The following is a 20,590-nucleotide window of genomic DNA, read 5'->3' as shown; positions in this document are numbered from 1 at the left end:
GGTGTCGGGGTTGGGAGTAGGGGGGGTTGGGTGTGGGGGTTGGGTGTGGGGGTTGGGAGTAGGGGAGGTTGGGGTTGGGAGTGGAGGGGGTTGGGTGTGAGGGTTGGGGTTGGGGTTGAGGTGGGATTGGGAGTGGGGCGGGGAGTTGCTGAATGTTTCAGGAACTGCACGGTGCGTCCGAACGTTCGAACCAGGAGGCCATTCGGCCCCTCCTCCACCACCACCACCTACGACCGGGACTTACTTCATCTCGGCCTCAACTGCACTTTCCCGCCCGCTCCCCATAGCCCGCCAACCCGTTACTGATTTAAAAAAATCCACCTACTCCTTAAAGTTACTCAATGTCCCGGCACCCACTGCACATTCTGGGGTAGTGAGTTCCACCCACACGAGACCTTTTGAGAGAACTAGCTCTTCCTCATCTCTGTTTTAAGTCTCCCACCCTTTAGCCTGAAATGGTAACCTCTTGTTCTAAGTTGGCCCACGGTGGAGGGTGGTCCCCCTCTCTACGCTGCACTGTCAAACCCATTTAGCATCCTGCACACCTCAATGGGGTTGGTCGGCTCTCAACCTTCTAAACACTGGCCACTATCGGCCTCAATGATGAGCTGTTCAGTCTAATCTCACCTCGCTGCACTCAGTCAGTGGCCCGGACTCTCTCAACAGTGGAGGGGGGTATTTGAAGGTGCACTTGCCCCAATTCAATGTAGAAGTTAATGGGTATTTGCACCACTAAAGTGTCTGCCAATCCCATTACACCCATTGTCCAATTTTCAAGTCCTCTTTCAAACAACACTACTTTGGCACAGGGAGGCCATTCAGCCTCTCTAATTTCACTGCTAAAAGGTCAAGGTTATTACCAAATGGTAGACTCCTGAAATAGTGAAAATTTAGCTTACGCTGCATATTGGGTGGAGTTTCATCGGAGACTCATTCCTTTTCTGAATTCACTCACGGGATGTGGGTGCCCCTGGCACGGCCCATTGCTGAGGGCCTGGAGGGCAGTTAGTTAAAAGCCAACCCCTCATTGGAGGACCACGTCTGGAGGTCGGGCCAGGTGAAGGTGGCAGATTTCTGTCCTGCCCTACAGGACACTGGTGGATTGAATAGGTTTGTTTTGCATTTAAACCAACCGACCCCTTTTATTGAATTCAAATTTCATATTCAAACCCCTTAGCCTGGTATCCGTGAATTACAAGCCCAATGGTAATAACCACTGACTTCTCAAAGCATCTGTCTTCCGACACTATCAAACCTTGCACAAACGCTCAAAAATGGGACAAGAGAAAGGCACTTACTGCTGATGTTCTTCTTGCCACCCATCGAATACGCGTAGGACTCCCCCCGAGCGACCCCGTAAACGTAGATCCCAAAGAGGGAGTCGGCGTGAAATATGACATAGCGGCTGGCGGTTCTGCCCAGGTACACCCGGGTGGCGGTGAAGTCCCAGAAGGTGGTGTTCTCCGTCTGGAAGCTGGCCAGGGGCTTGCCGTCGAGGATGATCTGGCTGGACGTCGGCGTTGACGACACGATCAGGACGTAGTTGTAAAAGTTGGCCATAGTAACGAAGACGTAGTGGGCGCTAAAGTAGGCCGGCGGGATGACGTTGACCAGGAAGGGGTCGAAGCTCTGGACCAGGGAGGTGCTGCCCCCGGTCGACAGGTAGGACACCATGACCGCTTTGGCCGAGTTGACGATCATGCCGCTGGTCACGGTGAGGTTGATGTGGCTGCCCTCCCTCAGGAAGACGTTGACGTTGCCCTCGATGCTGTAGACGTTGACGGTGGTGTCGTTCTCGGCGGCCATGATGGTGATGATGTCCAGGCTGTCCTTGTCCAGCAGGGGGAAGACGGCGAAGGAGTAGGACCACTTTGTCACCGGGAGCAGCTGCTCGGCGATGTGGTCGCAGTCGGCGGACGAGAGCATGATGCACCGGTTGCCGCTGAAGACGGCCACCGGCTTGGCGGAGGCGACCTTGGTGCCGGTCATGTCGACCTCGCTCTGGAACTGAACGGCCTGGTTCGCCTCCAGGATGAAGGAGAAGGTCTGGTCATTGGCGTACTCCGTGGCGTTGTACTCCACTAGACCCACCACGGTGATGGTGACGAGCACCCGCTCGGAGCCAGGGTTGGCGACGGCGAACTGCCGCTGGTTGGACTTGACCCCGTTGTAGGTGAGCACGTAGTAGGTGGTGCCCAGGTTGGCGACGGGCAGGCTCAGGAAGGTGTCCTGCGTGTTGTAGCGGGTGTTCAGCACCACCACGGAGATGTCGACGTCCGAGGTGATGAGGATGGCCTTCCGCGACACGTCGTTGCCCTTCAGCATGTAGGTGGGCTCCAGGTTAATGACGGCGCTGCTGCTGGCCGGGATGGTCTGCGACCGGTGCAGAGGGGGGCTGTAGACGGACACGTTCACGTTGGCCGTCTTGTCGTAGGTGATGATGTTCAAGGTGAGGACGGCGGAGCTGGAGTGGTTCTCCAGGAAAACGGTGACAAACCTCCTCCCGGAAATGATCAGACCGGTGGAACCTGTCAACAAGGCTGTGCGCTAGTTAGGCGAACGGGAAACGATCTCCGGGGAGTCTGTGCACGCGCGCGCGAGGCTGCGGGAGGACTGGTTTGTAAGCCAGAGGCTGGACTTGTCGTGAAACCGCCATCCCCCCAGACCTATGGCATGAGTTACTAATTCAGGCGTTGGTTAGCTCAGTTGGTTGGATGGCTGGTTTCGAACACAGAGTGATGCTGATAGTGCAGGCTGGACTCTCACCACCTTCCCCCCGCCCGGGTGAGGTTACCATGAAGGACTCACCCCTCATCTGAGGCATAATGACCCACAAGTTAACCTCACTGCCTCCCTCTGGTGAGAGAACAACCTTACAGTCCTCTGGTGACTTTCATTGAGATGCATTGGTCTTCAATGATAAACAGCCATTTAAATCAGCTCCAAGTGCCTCAAGGCGTCTGGGTTATGTTGTCTCACTTAACTCGCTGGGTGAGAAAGGACCGCTGGATCTCCCATGATCAATAACCTGGGGAATCCTGTACCAGTTATATAAACACTGCAGCTACAATAGGAGGTCAGAGTTTCGGAAATCTATGGCGATTAAATCTCTTCCTGTCTTTCCAAACCTTGCCACAAAACGGGAACGTTGGCATACTTCCCACTTGTCAGCAACATCCAAGACGTTTGCCACCATCCAGGCAGGGAGTTTTTTTGCTGTTGTGTAGGAGGTGACCTTATAGAGGTTTATAAAATAATGAGGGGTGCCGATAAGGTGCAGGTTTCTTTTCCCTGGCGTGTGCGATTTCAAGAGTATTTTTAAGATGAAAGGAGAAAGATTTTTTTTTGAAAAAGACATCTTGGCAACTCTTGTTTTACACAGAGAATCATTCGTGTATGGAATAAACTTCCAAAGGAAGTGGTGAGCACGGGTACAGTTACACCATTTAAAAGACATTTGGATAAGTTCATGAATAGGAAAGGATTGGAGGGATATGAGCCAAATGCAGGCAGGTAGAACTAGTTTAGTTTGGGAACACGGTTGGCATGTTGGACCGAAGGTTCTGTTTCTATGCTGTGTGACTATATGACAAAGCAGCTCATATAATTGGCACCAGATTCATCACCTTCAACCTTGACTCCCTTCACAAAATGCACTGCAGCAACTAATCAAACTCTCTGATGGCACCTTCCAAATCTGCAATCTCTGCACTTTAGGAGGACAAGGACAGAAGATGCAATGGGAACACACTACCATCTGAAAGTACCTCTCCAGGTCACGCTCCCATCCTGAGCTGGGAAACATTTTGTCGCTCCTTCACTATCACTGAATCAAACAGCAGTGAAGGATTAGCAACATGCTTCTAAATCAGGATGGTGCGTGGCTTGAGGAGAAATTCGTGAAATGAAATACAAAGGCAGGATACTTCTGAAATGTTGAGAAATTGGAAAGTGTTCGTGTACAAAAGGACCTGGGTGCCTTTGCCCAAACATCACTAAAAACGAAGGCAAAATGGATTCATCACAAGGGGATTTGAGCACACAAGTAAAGGTTATTGTGCTGTAACTGCACATGAAGCACTGTGCATAGTTTTGGCCTCTTTATCTAAAGAGAAGTTTACTTTGCTTAGAGGGAGTATAATAAAGATTCACTAGGTTAATCCCTTGGATTCCCTTGAGTTTTGAAGAATGAGAGGTGATCTCATTAAAATTAATAAAATTCTTACAGGTTGGATGTAGATAAAGGGTTTTCCCTGGCTGGTGAATTTAAAACCAAGGGACACCAGCTCAAAATAAAAGGTAAGCCATTCAAGATTGAGATGAGGAGGAATTTCTTTACTCTAATATATCACCATTTTGTCCATCTGTTTAGTCTAAGCCCTTTTGCAGCTAACTGCAACCGACTAGTCAACTTGTTGTGTCTCTGAGCTCTCATCGCCTGAAATACAACACTGAAATTTGTTGATTTAGACCTGGGGTGAACAGCTAAGGCCCCTGCTCCAATCTCCATATGGGCCATCGTTCTACATCAATGAGAATGAAGTCTATGGATGAGGACAGGCTGTTTAGCACAGAGATGGAGTCATTGAGTCAAAGAGATGTACAGCATGGAACAAAACCTTCAGTCCAACTCAACCATGCTGACCAGATATCCTAAATTAATGTAGTCTAATTTGCCAGCACTTGACCCATATCCCTTAGACCATTCCTATTCATATACCCATCCAGATGCCTCTTAAATGTTGCAATTGTACTCCTCCATCACTTCCTCTGGCAGCTCATTCCATATACGCACTACCCTCTGTATGAAAAAGTTGCCCTAAGGTCTGTTTTAAATTTTTCCCTCTGCCTTCAGAGCCCTCTCGATTTGAACTCCCCTACCCTGGGAAAAAGACCTTGTCTATTTGCCCCATCCATGCCTCATGATTTTATAAACCTCTATAAGGTCACCCCTCAGCCTCCAACACTCCAGAGAAAACAATCCCAGCCTATTCAGCCTCTCCCTACTGCTTAAACCCTCCAATGCTGGCAACATCCTTGTAAATCTTTCCTGAACCCATTCAAGTTTTACAACATCCTTCCCAGAGCAGAAAGACCAGAACTGAATTGCCAGCATTTGGCCCATATCCCTCTAAACCCTTCCTATTCATGTGCCCAGCCAAATGCCTTTTAAATGTTCCAATGATGATGATGAGTGATTTCACTGGTGAAGAAGGTAAATCTTTAGAATTCGTATCATAGAGGACTATGGAAGCTCAGTTGTTGAGTGCATTCAGGACAGAGAACAATAGATTTCTAGATATTTCAGACAGAAAAGTTGTGGGGAGAGTGGGGAAAATGGTATTGACAGAGATCCTCAACGATCTAGTTGAATGGCAGGGTACACTCAATGGGCTAAATTGGCTCCTATTTTATACTACGTTCCATGTTGTTATGTTCCTCTAATCCTTTCTTCCATCTCCCTGTTTCTCAACCAGTTTTAGCCAAAACAACAAGGTTACCTCCAATTCCCTGTACTTTCATCTTTGCTCATAGCTTATTGGGTCGAACCTCATCAATGCCTTTGAAAGTCTCAATGGAGAAGATCCATTGAACCTTGATCAGTTTGTTACAGTGACCACCTCAAAACTACTGTTCAGTTCTACTGGCAGCTCTCTAGTCTCTGTTGACTCACTTAGACGAGTCCATAGTTGTTCAGTGACACCACTCCTGATAATCCATCCCAGTAACTTCCCTACAATCCCCCATCAGAACCAATCATTTTCAGAAGGTGAATTGAACAAACATCTCCAGAAAGGAAAACAAAATGGTGGGTGATGGGGAGCGAGCACAAGACCAACTGGGTCACTCCGTCTTAAGAGTCAGCTCAGACATGATGCTGGCTATCTGTACTATGTCACTTTCAAATTTGGAGTGATATAGAAAATACTAATACATTTACTCACTTAATACCTCAACCTGATTTTTTTCCTCTAACTTATATCCTCTCAAGTTCTTATTTGCGATTCCCCATCTTCACAAGTTTTGCCTTTCCACTGCACTATTGATCTGTCCTTCTTTGTGAAAATGCACAAAGTGCAGGTCTGTCACGTCTCTTGATGCTCTTCATAGAGTTCCTTATCTTTGATTCGCCTCCATTCAGATTGCCTTGATGTGTTCGCCTCCAATAGTGTATGTAAGTGGGTTCTGCAATCCCATGTCGGATCTTCCGCAGTGAGCATGCGCAATAATCCCTCCAATGTCCTTCATTGCCAGGCACAGCCCCTTGCTTTTCTTCAACCTCTCCCTCTCCAACCTCGTTTGTTGGTTCCGATTGCTTATCTACACAAGTGGTCAGAAGTGGAGGGGGCACGGGGAGGCATAGCCTTTTAGAGTTTATATTGTGGCAATTACTTCTTTAAATATTTCCCCCGCTGTTTGTCCGTGGGGTTCCCCGTTGATAGCTTGTTTCATTGTGGCGAGTTCACGGCTCATCCCATGAAAATCTGCCCTCGTTCCAACTCAAATTCCAGCGGCCTCAGACTGAATAGGGGGCGCTCTCGCCACTAAATCGCAAAGCTCTGAGTTCAAGTCCCACGCCAGAGCAGGCAAACAAAACTGAAAGCTGTCGTGAAGTACTGAGGAAATGCTGTGCTGATAGAGGTGATTTCTCCCCTGCTGAAATGCTAAACTGAGCCCCTCTCTTTCAGTGTGGGTGGACTGTTATGCGAGAGAATTGGGGGAGTTTTACAGCAGCGGTTTCAGGGTAACGACGAGACGTTTCCCTTTCCAGGTATTCTTTTTCACTGCATTCAAATGGCACCCAAACTAATGGAGTTCAGTTCAAACCTGGATCCCCAGGATATTGAATAAAGGTAACAGAACGGGAGAAACTCAGCAGGTCTGGCAGCATCTGTGTAGAGGGAAACTGTTAAAGCTTTGAATTCAGTGACCCTTTCCTCAGGATAATTGGGAAAGGGTAGTGCATCTGCTGATGTTCTTGTTAGCATCATAGAATCCCTACAGTGTGGGAGCAAGCCATTCGGCCCGTCAAGTGCACACCGACATTCCCCTCATCCCCACAATGCCGCATTTCCCATGGCTAACACACTTAGCTTGCACATCCCTGGGTCAGTTTAGCATGAGCTGAAAATGTGTTGCTGGAAAAGCGCAGCAGGTCAGGCAGCATCCAGGGAACAGGAGAATCGACGTTTCGGGCATAAGCCCTTCTTCAGGAATGAGGCCAATTCAGCCTGTGCCCGAAACGTCGAATCTCCTGTTCCCTGGATGCTGCCTGACCTGTTGCTGCTGTGCTGTTCCAGCAATAAAGTTTCAACTCAGTTTAGCATGAGCTGAAAATGTGTTGCTGGAAAAGCGCAGCAGGTCAGGCAGCATCCAGGGAACAGGAGAATCGACGTTTCGGGCATAAGCCCTTCTTCAGGAATGAGGCCAATTCACCCTAACCTGCAGATTTTTTGGAATATGGGAGGAAGCCCACACAGACACGGGGAGAATGTACAAACTCCACACAGACAGTCCCCCGAGGCTGGAATCAAACCCAGGTCCTTGGTGCTGGAAGACGGCAGTGCTAACCGCTGAGCCACCGTGCCACCCCTAAATGGTGAATGCTCACCACCCGATATTTCTCTCTCTCTCTTGGTTTGTGGTCAATTATCTTTGTTTGCCTATCACCTTTTCTCTGTCTGTCGCCTCTATTTCCACATACTCTATTCCACCCCACCCCATTACACGTCATCAGCCTAAAACCACCATTTCCCAGTTCTGGAAAGGTCTGAGGAAGGCTCACTCCAAATTTCCATTCGGATTCTCTCTCTACAGCTTTTCGCGTCCCCGACCCCTACCACGAGTCTTTCGTATCACAGAAAAAGACCCTTCGGCCCATCGCACTATGGTCAGAAAAAAAAATCTAACTCCATTTTCCAGCACTTAACCCATAGCCTTACATCCCTTAGCGCCGTAAGGTCTAAATTTAGCTCTGAAGAAGGGCCACTGGACCTGAGATTTTTTTTCTCTCTCTCTCTCCCTCTCCAGATGCTGCCAGACCTGCTGAATTTCCCCAGCAATTTCTCTTTCTGTTTGCACACCGACACCTTCACTTCTGCCCCAGCACTTGGGTTGGATGGTTACTACTCTGCCTTGCCAGCGCCCCACCGTCTCCTGCTCCCAGGTTTGGCCCTGGCGAGGACTTCAGGTTCTGGCCAGGTCGCCTGACCGACAATTACGGGGACCTCCTGCTGCCCTTCCAGCAGGAGTTGGGAGCCGGTGGGTCGGAGCCAGCGGGGCAATGGCGCGTGAGAAAAAGAACCCTTTAGCAGCCACTTCAAAGGGACACGGCGACCTACTCTTCCAATTCCAACGAGCCAGGGATATCAGTGAGCGGCTTCCGCGGATTGAGCTGGGTTTTGTAGAAGGCGATTGTGCGGCACTAATGCCCCCTGGAGCTTCACGGTCGGTTTCTTTCCGCGATGAGAGGCGGACTTTGGAGAGTACCACAGAGGTTGGAGTGACCTGACGGGAGGTTTGATTCAGTCATTACACTTGGCCCGAGCCATTAGCCGAGACCTCCAGAGGCTTGAGGTTACATTAAACATTCACGGGCTCGAAACACACATTCAGAGGCAAGCACAAGACCTGATGGGAAATCCGATTTCGTTCCTGAGTTTGCAACTGCCAGCCAAAAGGCAGAGCGAGAATCGAGAGGAAACAGGAAAGCGTGTGCCCCTCAAAAATGAATTAAAAATGATAAGTTTACAGGGGGCTCATTTCCCACCGCACTAGAGCAGTCTGTGCCGCAGGGAGAAAGGGGGTTTCAAACAGTCGCATCAGACTCATAACGTTAAATACTGTTTTGTTTTTGTATGCCGGATAAACCGAGCAGCAGCATGTGGACAGAAGACAGAGTTAATGCTTCCCGTTGGATTAACTCTTGCTTCTGTCCACCGATGCTGCCAGACCTGCTGAGTTTCTCCAGCAATCTTTCTGTCCACCCGATGCTGCCAGACTTGCTGAGTTTCTCCAGCAATCTTTCTGTCCACCGATGCGGCCAGACCTGCTGAGTTTCTCCAGCACTCTCTGAGTTTGTTTCAGACTTCCAGCCTCCGCAGTAATTTACTTACAAAGTTATGATTGAGGGGAGAATTAACCCGGGTCAATTCTGTTCGGTGGACGAAACAGACCAGCAACCCTCTCTCCCGAGCGCCCATAACTTTCCCTTGCTGGGAATGTGATAGTAAACCATCAACCCCACCCCCCCTCCAAAAAAAAAGCCAGAAGTTTGCAACTCATTGTCACATTTAAAAATTCTTTCCAATGGGGAGGGTCAGCGAGTGGGAGGCAACAGTCAAATTTTCAGCTAACCAATGCAGCCCCATTGGGGCCACAGACAGAAAGTGTGGGGGTGGGGGGGGGGGTCTCTCCGCCCATTCCCACCCCCAACCCCCCCCAAACACACGCCGAAGTCAGCGCCGGCGCAAAATCGGGTGGAGGTTACGAATTGGGTTAAAATGAGCCTGGAAAACGAGAGAGGTGGGGGGGGGGGTTGTGGAGAAACCAGAAATACGAAATTCAAACAATATTTTCGCAGGAAATAGAAGGGAGGTGGGTTTCGAAAATTGCACCGGTTGATTAACTAAATTTTGAAAACAAAACGAGAGGCACGGGGGAATAATTTTGTTTCCGAATTGAATCTTACCAGCCGTGGGTACAGTGGGGGCTGCAGAAGCGCTCCATCTACTATTGAATTCTGCAAGACACAAAGAAAAGGCAGGGTGGTGAGCGGAGACGGAGGGGAGTGGGGGGGGGGGGGGTAGGTGGGGTGGGAGTCAAGGTGCAGTTTCTGAGTTGGAAAGAGTCCAGTACTCACCGCCGGAGCACAGCAAGATGTACAATAACAGCGAAGAGACGCAGCTCCCGCGTCCCCTTGGACCCATAGTGCAGCACCGTCCGTCTCTGACTCACTGGGATCCTTTATCCAGCCTTCCCCGTTCGGCGTAAGGTCTTCGTAAACAGCGTGCAAGTTGGAGAGGAGGGGGGGTGGGGGGGAGATGATTATTTCGGTAGATGTCTGTTCTGTTGAACCAACTGGGCTTCGCCCCCCTTCCCCACTCAAACCCCCAAGCCCTGCCTTGCCCACATCAGGAGATGTTCAGGCTGCAGCCGGGTTCAAGCTGCTGTTTGGCGGATGCTGAAGACTTGGCAGCACACACACACACACACAGTCTCCTGGGGGAGAAGGGATCCTCAGGGAACCTCTCGGACTTACCCCTAGATTTATAGTGAAACCTGCCAATGGATTCCCAAAATTTTTTTGTTGTTGTTATTTTCTTTCGCAGTTCCCGGGAGTGGTCGATGTTGTCAGCGTCAACAACGGGATAGGACTCAAACAATATACAAAACATGGAAATAACGCTGCCCTTTAGAAGTTAGGCTGCTCCGGAGGGCGGGCCGTGTTTTTGTGACAGCGTTCTTGCTTTTGGGGGGGGAAAAAAAAAGCCCCCTTTTGGGTGACAACAAGTGACAAAGGAGTTGGAACGAGTTGAAAGAAAAGTGACTGCAGCTGAGGTTGCCGGCTGATTTGTTTCTGTCTCTCTCTCTCTCTCTCCTTTCCCTGTCTCTCTAGTGAAACATTCACCTGCCCTCGGTCACACCTTGTTCTCCTTAACAGTGTTCTACCAGTAATGTTCCTGGCATGGGGAACGTACTGAACCAGGTCATCTCCCTTATCACCCTCAGTCCCCTCCCCACCCCTCACCCCCCCCTCCCCAACCCCACAGGGAGCACAGCTCTGTGTACACTTTCAGGCAAGATCCATCAACTGCTAAACCAATAAACAGCAGAAAGATTTGAAATGATAGCCCCCTGTCTGTATTATAACAAATAACACAGCCTTCTCTATGTTATATGATTATACAGCATGGAAACAGACACTTGGGTCCAACTCGTCACTGCCAGATGCCCTAAACTGAGCTAGTCCCATTTGCTACATTTGGACCAGCATTGGCTCTAAACCCTTCCTATTCATGTACCCATCCAAATGCCTTTCAAATGTTGTGATGATACCCACCTCCAGCAATTCCTCTGGCAGCTCGTTCCATACATGCACCACCCTCTGTGTGAAAAAGTTGCCCTCTGGTCGCTTTTAAACCTTTCCACTCTCACCTTAACCCTACACGCCTTCATTTTGGACGCCCATACCCTGGGGGGGAAAAAAGACCCTGGCTATTCCCCTTACTCTTGCCCCTCATGATTTTATAAACCTCTATATAAAGTTATCCCTCAGCCTCCGAAGCTCCAGGGAAAAAAAACCCCAGCCTATTCAGCCTCTCTCAAAGCTCAAACCCTTCAACCCTGACAGCCCTTGTAAATCTTTTCTGAACTGTTGATACATGATGTTGCCTCTGTGCAGACAAGCCTATGGCTGGAATTTAATCATTTGTTGAGAGTCATTAGAGCCCGACAGCACGGAGACAGGCCCAAACTGGTCCATGCCGACCAAAATGTCCATCAACGCTAACTCCATTTCCCTGCACTTGGCCCCATACTCCCATTCTTCTCCTCCTGGGATGCTGCCTGACCTGTTGTGCTTTTCCAGCACTACACTTGTCGACTCATACCCTTCTGAACCTTTCCTAACCACGTATTTGTCCAAATGCTTTTTAAATGTTGTTAATGTGCCCACTTCCACTGGCAGCTCATTCCATATGCGTATAACTCTCTCAAAAAAAGGTGCCCCTCAGGTTCCCTTTTTATTTTTACCCTCTAAACTTAAACTGATGCCCTCTAGTCCTCGATTCCCCAATCCTGGGAAAAAGATCGAGTGCATCCACCCTATCCATGCCTCTCATGATCTTATACACCTCTATAAGGTCCTCCTTCAGTCTCCAATATTCTGAAGAAAAAGACCCCATCTTGCCCAAACTCTCTGTATAACTTAGACGGTTGAGTCCAGGAAACATCCTTGTAAATTCCGTTTGCACTCTTTCCAGTTTAATAACATCCTTCCTCGAACAAGGGGACCTTTTTTAAAAACCCACAGATTGAAATCATCAACCTACATTGCTGCTTTTACAGATCGGCTTAATGTTGGCTGGGCTCCTGAAGGCATTCTCTGAGGTGACTGAAGTGTGTTCAGAGTGCAGTCAGCATTGCCAAGTTCCCGGGAGCTTCCTGTGCCTGAGTTGAGTCCTCCCAGGTTGAGCAAAAGCAGAGCGGAGGCCTTATCCATGTGGCAGTAGGACTTTGGTCAATGTAGAGAAACTGCATTTGCTTTTGGGAGGGTGGGTATTGGTTAGGTGACCTCAGGATGAGAAGACGCGTTTGCACCTTTTTTGCCATTTGCTTGGATCACAATTGTTCCTTAACTGAACTGCATTTGCACGTCTTAGAGTCATAGATAAATGTGCAGCACGGATACAGACCCTTTGGTTCAACTTGTCCATGCCGACCAAATATCATAACCTAATGTACTCCCATTTGCCAGCACTTGGCCCATATCCCTCTAAACCCTTCCTGTTCATATACCCATCCAGATGCCTTTTAAATGCTGTAATTGTACCAGCCTCCACTTCCTCTGGCAGCTCATGCCATACATACACCACCCTCCCTGTGAAAAAGTTGCCCCTTAGGTTCCTTTTATATCTTTCCCCTCTCATCCGAAACCTATGCCCTCTAGTTCTGGACTTCCCCATCCAGGGAAAAGATCTTGTCTAGTTATCCTATCCATGCCCCTCATGATTTTATAGAAATCACCCCTCAGCCTCCAACACTCCAGGGAAAACAGCCTCAGACTATTCTGTCTCTCCCTATAGCTCAAATCCTCCAACCCTGGCAACATCCTTGTAAATTCTTTTCTGAACTCTTTCAAATTTCAAGACATCCTTCCAATAGAAAGGAGACTAGAATTGCTTGATGCCACAATCCATAATACAGGGCTCCTAAAGTGGGAGTCATGACCCCAAGTGGGCTACAGGTTTGGGCTAGCAAGCACTGAGATAGCAATGACTGAATTCCAACAGCTATGCACTCCCAACCTTCCAACAGGCCCCTGCTCTCACTGACATCCACTCCCCCCCAACTGCATTCTCCCTATTCTTACAAGGTGTGACAGCAATTTTCAAGTCTTGAGATTATGGTGAATGGGAAATTGTTTGTGAGAGACTACCGGCACTTACAGAAAATCTATCCATCTCAGGTCTGAAATATTCAACGGGATTCCGGCTTCAACTTCTTTTCATTTCTTAATTCGTGTGATTTTTCGCTGGTACCTCAACTGAGAATCTCACGAAGCAACCACATTGTCACAACATCAATCACATTGTCACAGGTAGGCCAGAACAGATAAGGATGGCAGATTTTCTTCCTGAAAGTGATACTAGTGAAGCACATTATGTTTTCCCCCCATTCCAATGCTGCCACGTTCAGGCAGAGTGCCTCTGACATGTCCTCCTTTTTCCCTCAGCTGAGGATCTCCCCTCATCCTGGGCCACAGAACCCTCAGCCATGTCTGACCCATCTCTTGCTCTTCTGCCCTCACCCCTTCCCATTCCTCCCAGAACAACGATAGGGTTCCCATTGTCCTTGCTGTCCACCCCACCAGCCTCCGCATTCTCCAGTCATTTCCCCCTCTACCTACAGTACCAATGCCAAAAACATCCTCCCCTCCCCTCCCGTCCCCTCCCCTCCCTCTACTGTCAGCACTCTGGCCCCTTCCTTCATCACTGCTACCACTTGCACTCTGATCCATGGCACCTTGCCAATACAAACACTTGCCCGTTCACCTCATCCTCTCCTCACTGTCCAAGCTCAAACATATCTTCCAGGTGAAGCAACATTTCACTTGTACTTTCACATTTTGGAAAGGCAAATCAGAGAGAGAGAGACTTATATGTTAATGGTAAGGTCCTGGGGAGTGTTGCTGAACAGAGACCTTGGAGTGCAGGTTCATAGTTCCTTGAAAATGGGATCTCAGATAGATAGGATAGTGAAGAAGGCATTTTGTGTGCTTTCCTTTATTAATCAGAGCATTGAATATAGGAGTTGGGAGGGCATGTTGCAGCTGTACAGGTCATTGGATGGGCCACTTTTGGAATATTGTGTGCAATTCTGGTCTCCTTCCTATTGGAAGGATGTTGTGAAACTTGAAAGGGTTCAGAAAAGATTTACAAGGATGTTGCCAAGGTTGGAGGATTTGAGCTATAGGGAAAGGTTGAATAGGCTAGGGATGTTTTCTCTGAAACATCAGAGGCTGAGGGGTGACCTTATTGAGGTTAATAAAATCATGAAGGGCATGGAAAGGGTAAATAGACAGAGTATTTTCTCTGGGGTGGGTGAGTCCAGAACTAGAGGGCACAGGTTTAAGGTAAGAGGGGAAAGATTTAAAAGAAACCTAAGGGGCAACATTGTCACTCAGAGGGTGGTGCATGTATGGAATGAGCTGCCAGAGGAAATAGTGGAGGCTGGTACAATTACAACATTAAAAGGCATCTGGATGAATATATGAATAGGAAGGGTTTAGAGGGATATGGGCCAAGTGCTGGCAAATGGGACTAGATTGGGTTGGGATATCTGGTCGGCATGGACAGGTTGGACCGAAGGGTCTGTTTCCGTGCTGTACATCTCTGTGACTCTCTGACTCTAATGCCATCATTGCTTACAACATGATCTTTACACTGGCGAGGCCAGACACATACCAGATGACTGCATGACCAAACATGTGCATTCTGCCCAAACATGTGCATTCTGCCCAAACATGTGCATTCTGATCCCAATTTTAGCCATTTCAATAAACCACTGTGCTATTGTACTAATGTTTCTATCCTGGGGCTGGTCTGATCTTCCAACAAAGCACAATTAAAGCTGGAGGAACAACACTCCTTTTCTGTCCAGGCACCTTCCAGAACATAATCCCAAATTAAACCAGTCCAACCTGCCTGCTCCTGGCCCATATCCCTCCAAACCTTTCATATTCATGTACATATCCAAATGTATTTTAAATGTTGTAACTATGCTCACATCCACCACTTCCTCTGGGAACTGCCCTCTACGTGAGAAAATTGCCTTCATGTGTTTTTCAACTCTCTCTCTCCCCTCACTTTAAAATTGTGCCCCCTCGTCTCGAAATCCTTAACCTGAGGGGAAAGATGACTACCTATACCCCTCATTATTTTATAAACTTCTACAAGGTCACCCCTCAACTTCCTATGCTCCAGTGAAAAAAAATCCCAGCCTTTCCTAATAACTCAAACCGTCTGTATCCAGCAACACCCTGGATCTTGCTTTGTTTTCAGCAGAATGCATCTATTTTCTTCTCTCACTCCCTCATTTGCACCACTTTGACATCTCTATGTCTCCTTTCCTGTTATCACTCCCTTTGTCATTTGCCAGGGTTGGAGGATTTGAGCTACAGGGAGAGGCTGACTAGGCTGGGGCTGTTTTCCCTGGAGCGTCAGAGGCTGAGGGGTGACCTTATCGAGATTAATAAAATCATGAGGGGCATGGAAAGGGTCTTTTTCCTGGGGTGGGGGAGTCCAGAAATGGAAGACATAGGTTTAAGGGGAGAGAGGAAAGATATAAAAGGGACCTAATGGACAACCCTTTAAATTTTCTCCCCCTTGTCCACAGTATGAAAAAAAATTATTTCCAGTTCCTTTCAGTTCTGAGAAAAAGAGTCGTACTGGTCTTGACCAGTCAGCTGCTTCTCTCTCCACAGATGCTGTGGGACCAACACTTCCTTTTGCCTCTCTTTCAGATTTTCAACATTTGATTTGATTTTCTTATTTTATTTCCGGTGTCAGAATTCCAGAATTTTGAAGGAACAGTGACGTAGTTCAAAGTCAAGATGTATGGCTTGGAGGGGAACTTGCAGATAATGGTGCACCCATGCTCCACTTCCCCTACCCTTCGAGGGGCTAGAGATGCTGTCAAAGGATACTTGATGAGTTACTGCATTGCATTTTATAGGTGGAACATATGTCACTGTGTGTCATTGGTGGGAGAAGAATCATTGTCAATGTGGTGTCAATCAAGTGGGCTGCTTTGTATCGAGTCTCTCCAGTGTGTTTGGAACTACAGCAATAGGGGTAAGTCTACTGTATATTGATTTTTGGTAAAACTTGAACACAGATTCCTAAATCTCATTGCTTCTCCACAGTTCCTGACACCTGACCATTTAGAAAATATTCTCCTTTGATCTTTTTAAACTTCTCCGCATTGAACTCCATCTGGCACGGTTCTGCTTGAGACCTTAATCTGTCCACGTATCCATGTTTGTAACTTTCTGCTCCCAATTTACATGTCCTATGTGGTACATTACCACGTCTATTTACTAGAAGTGTTCAAAATGACTAAGAACGTGATCAAGTAAATAGAGATAACATGTTTCCACTGACGAAGTGTCAATAACCAAGGGGCAGATATTAAGATAATTGATAAAAGAACCAGAACAGGAGATGAGGAGATTTTGTTTCTTTACTTAGCAAGTTATTATGATCTGGAATGTACTGCCTGAGGGGGTGGTGGAAGCACATTCAATAGTAACCTTCAAAAGGTGATTACCTATGTACCTGAAAAGGCAAGATCGACGGGCAAAAGGCAAGGGAGCAGCACTGATTACAAAGAGCTGGTACAGACATGGTGGGCTGAATGGTCTCCTTTTTTAGACCTCTGCTCAAGGGCTAGACTGACCTAGAGCACCCTGACCTTTACTTTTGGGGGCAACACGGTGGCTCAGTGGTTAGCACTGCTACCTTACACCGCCAGGGACCTGGGGTCGATTACACCCTCCAGCGACTGTGCAGAGTTTGCACGTTCCCCCCCCCCCCCATCCCCCCATCCCCACATTTCCACCAGATGCTCCAGTTTTCTCCCACAGCCGGAAGGATGTTAGGTGAATTGGCCATGTTAAATTGCCCGTAGTGTCCAGGGATGTGCAGTTAACCATGGGAAATGTAGGGTTACCAGAGTTAGATGGGAAGGTGGGTCTGGGTGAGATGCTGTTGTGAGGTTGGGTGGGGGGGGGGTGGGGGTGGTCAATGTGGATTTGATGGGTTGAATGGCCTGCTTCCACACTGTACGTATTCTAGAATTATGGAATTCCCTACAGTGTGGAAGCAGGCCATTCGGCCTGATTCTATAATAGGCAAGGTGAAGAGGCAGATCCTAAATCCATCCCACCAAAATGGAGAGATATCATTGGCACCAATTTGATATACAGTAGCTATCCAGAAAATATGGCAAACGACCTCCCTAAGAGCCTACATTGGTGTGTCAGCATGTGAGCTGTGGTACCATGCCACTGGAAAGTGACAGTAGAGGCTCTCCAGGGTCCTCCCATTCATCATGGATTCCGTAGCTTTGTTTGTCTTGCCCAGTGGAGCACCTTACACTTATCTGAGTTGAATCCCATTTGCCTCTGATCGGCCCATCTGTATCCTCCGTAATCTAAGCCTACCCACCTCACTATTTACCATGTCACCAATTTTCACATTGTGCGTGAAATTACTAATCAACCCTCTTAACATTCAAATCCAAATCATTTGTATGCACCACTAGCAGTGAGGGCCCCCAGTACAGATCCTTGCAGAAATACAGGCTTCCCGTCACCAGAACACCTCTCTCCTACCATCCTCGGCTTCCTGCCACTCAGCCAATTCTGGGTCCAACCTTCGAAACTTCTTTGGATCCCATGGGCTCTTAGTGCTGCTATCAGTCTCCCATGCAGGAGCTTCTCAAAGGCCTTGCTGAAGTCCAAGTGGACTATGTCAAATGCATTGCACTCTTCAATGCGCCTAGTCACTTCTTCCATCAAGTGGCTGACAAGAAATCTCTCCTGCACTTACCAAATGCTGTTGCCATGTACAGAAGAACCTCAATTATCCGAATGACATGGGCAGGGTGTATTTCACACAATTAATTGAATGCCGGATAACATAGTTAGCCAAGAAGCGGGACCTTGTGATTTAACGGCGGCACGGTGGCACAGTGGTTAGCACTGCTGCCTCGCAGCGCCAGAGACCCGGGTTCAATTCCCGACTCAGGCGACTGACTGTGTGGAGTTTGCACGTTCTCCCCGTGTCTGCGTGGGTTTCCTCCGGGTGCTCCGGTTTCCTCCCACAGTCCAAAGATGTGCAGGGTCAGGTGAATTGGCCATGCTAAATTGCCCGTAGTGTTAGGTAAAGGGGTAAATGTAGGGGTATGGGTGGGTTACGCTTCGGCGGGTCGGTGTGAACTTGTTGGGCCGAAGGGCCTGTTTCCACACAGTAAGTAATCTAATCTAATCTAAAGTAATCTAATCTAATCTTTTTGGATAATCTGAAAGTCGGTTAATCGCGTGCCGGATAATCAAGGTTCCTCTGTATTGGATTTATGGGTTGATACCAAATTTGTTTGGCAGCTACGAAACAAATATGCCTTCACTGACTATTTCGGTCTGAGTGGGACTTGAACCGAGAACTTATAACTCAGAGACAAGAATGCTCCCCATTGTGTCTTAAAACTCCTCCACTTCTTTGTTGTATAATTTGTACTGATACTTTCCCTCCCTTCCTTCCTGTCTCTCTCTCTCTCTCTCAGTTTTCAGTTTCACGGAGATTTTGAAGTTTGTGTCACATATAGACAGGGTGGTTAAGAAGGCATTTAGCACGTTTGCCATCGTTGCTTAGTCCTTTGAGTGTAGGAGTTGGGACGTTATATTCAGGTTGTACAGGAGGTTGGTGAGGCCCCTTCTGGAATATGGTGTCCAGTTCTGGTCACCCTGTTGTAGGAAGGATATTATTAAGCTGGAGAGTGTTCTGAAGAGATTTACCAAGATGTTGACTGATCTGGAAGGTCTGAGTTATAAAGAAAGGCTAGATAGCATGAGACTTTTTTTCACCGGAGCCTAGGAAATTGAGAGGTGACCTGACAGAAGTGCATAAAATAATGAGGGGTATAGATCAGGTTAATGGCAGTTGTCTTTTCCCAGGATGGAGGATTTCAAGACTAGGGGGCATGTTTTTAAGGTGAGAGGAGAGAGATTTAAAAAAGACATAAGAGACAAATTCTTTATACAGAGGGTGGCTCGCATGTGGAATGATGTTCCTGAGGAAGTGGTGGATGTGGGTACAATTACAGTGTTTAAAAGACATTTGTATAAGACCATAAGACATAGGAGTGGAAGTAAGGCTATTCGGCCCATCGAGCCCACTCCGCCATTCAATCATGGCTGATGGGCATTTCAACTTCACTTACCCGCATTCTCCCCGTAGCCCTTAATTCCTTGTGTATAGGTACATGAATAGGCAAGGTTTGGAAGGATATGGGCCAGGAGCAGGCAGGTTTAGTTCAGGATTATGTTCGGCATGGCCTGTGTCTGTGCTGTATGAATCTATGACTTGATATTTTCCCTACAGCTTATCAATTGCTGTCTTGACTACATTCATAAATTAAGAGAAAACATTGCAATGCTAAAAGGTTAGAGGTACATTTACATACATGTTAAAAAAGGAACAAATTAGCAAAGGAGGAATTATAATTGTGAATAAAAAAATGCCAGAGATTGTAAATAGACCTTTTAGTTTTTTTTTAGCAGAATTCACAAAAGATCATACCGGAAATTGTAGGGAGCTACCATTCCAGTGAGAACAAATCACTTAATTAGCAGGAGTAGAAAAATGTAGCGAAGAAAATAATGGAACTAAAAATCAACTAATCCCCTAGACAACAGCCTGTAGCCAAAAGGATGTTGCTGCAAATATGGAAACACAGGTAAATGAGGGAGACCATTGATAAGCTAAGCTGCAAGTCATTGGGAAAACGTGCTGCAATCTGTTTTCTGGGTCTTGGTAACAGGGCTCTTGTGTGTATATATATATATGGAACCATGACAAATTAATTGATTAGACTCTTTTTAAACATGTGACTAAGAAGATAGATAAAGGAGAACAAGTGGCTGGATTACATTTTGGCTTTCAGAAGAATATTTAAGAAAGTGCCACGAATCAGATTGCTACACGTGATTAGAGTCCATAAGATCACTTGGAATTTACCAAGATCTGAGAATTGGTTCATGGAGAGAGAAAACAGGGATGAGGAAAGAAATGGAACATTTTCCGGTTGGATCTGGTTACGTGCCACAAGGATCGTTCGCTGTTTCAATGACATCCACAAAGGAACAGGAGTAGACCATTGATCGAATTGAGCCTGGTCTGCTACTGAAACAGATCATGGCTGATCACCAAGCTCAATGCCATCTTCCTGCCACTATCTCCACATCCCCTGATGTCATTACTCTTCCAACCTTTACTCATTTCTGTCTTGAACATTTTAAATGATTGCACTTCCCACTTTCTTGGTTAGAGGCCTGCAACGATTCACCACCCTCTGGTGAAGAAATTCCTCTTCATTGCAGTTTTAAATGCCTTACCTTCAGATTATATCCTTTGGCTTTGGACTCACCAGCCAAGGGTAACTTACTTTTTTTTAACCTATATCTACCCTGAAATAAATTTGTAAGTTTCAATGAAATCACCTCTCAGCCTTGAAAGCTCTACAGAAATACAGGCCCGGAAGGTCTTCCTGAAGGAATCCCAATATCCCAGGGATTGTTCTGCTGAAT

At 47.4% G+C, this 20,590-nt stretch overlaps 1 protein-coding gene across 3 annotated transcripts in view; it reads right to left on the bottom strand.

Annotated features, from left to right (window-relative positions):
• The window catches only part of LOC122541161 (IgGFc-binding protein-like), a 36,510-nt gene extending 26,565 nt beyond the window's left edge, over nucleotides 1-9,945 (bottom strand). For all 3 annotated transcript variants that reach the window (XM_043677774.1, XM_043677775.1, XM_043677776.1), the window contains exons 1-3: nucleotides 9,863-9,945; nucleotides 9,692-9,742; nucleotides 1,299-2,528 (exon numbers count right to left, since the gene is read on the bottom strand). In XM_043677774.1, the coding sequence (XP_043533709.1) occupies nucleotides 1,299-2,528; nucleotides 9,692-9,742; nucleotides 9,863-9,929 (1,348 nt within the window). In that variant the 5' untranslated portion in view covers nucleotides 9,930-9,945. The remainder of the gene's footprint in view (nucleotides 1-1,298; nucleotides 2,529-9,691; nucleotides 9,743-9,862) is intronic.
• Between the last annotated feature and the right edge of the window lie 10,645 nt (nucleotides 9,946-20,590).

Source organism: Chiloscyllium plagiosum, chromosome 37 (genome assembly GCF_004010195.1).
Source record: "Chiloscyllium plagiosum isolate BGI_BamShark_2017 chromosome 37, ASM401019v2, whole genome shotgun sequence".
In the NCBI taxonomy this organism is placed as follows: domain Eukaryota; kingdom Metazoa; phylum Chordata; class Chondrichthyes; order Orectolobiformes; family Hemiscylliidae; genus Chiloscyllium; species Chiloscyllium plagiosum.
This window is presented reverse-complemented; position numbering and strand designations above follow the sequence as displayed.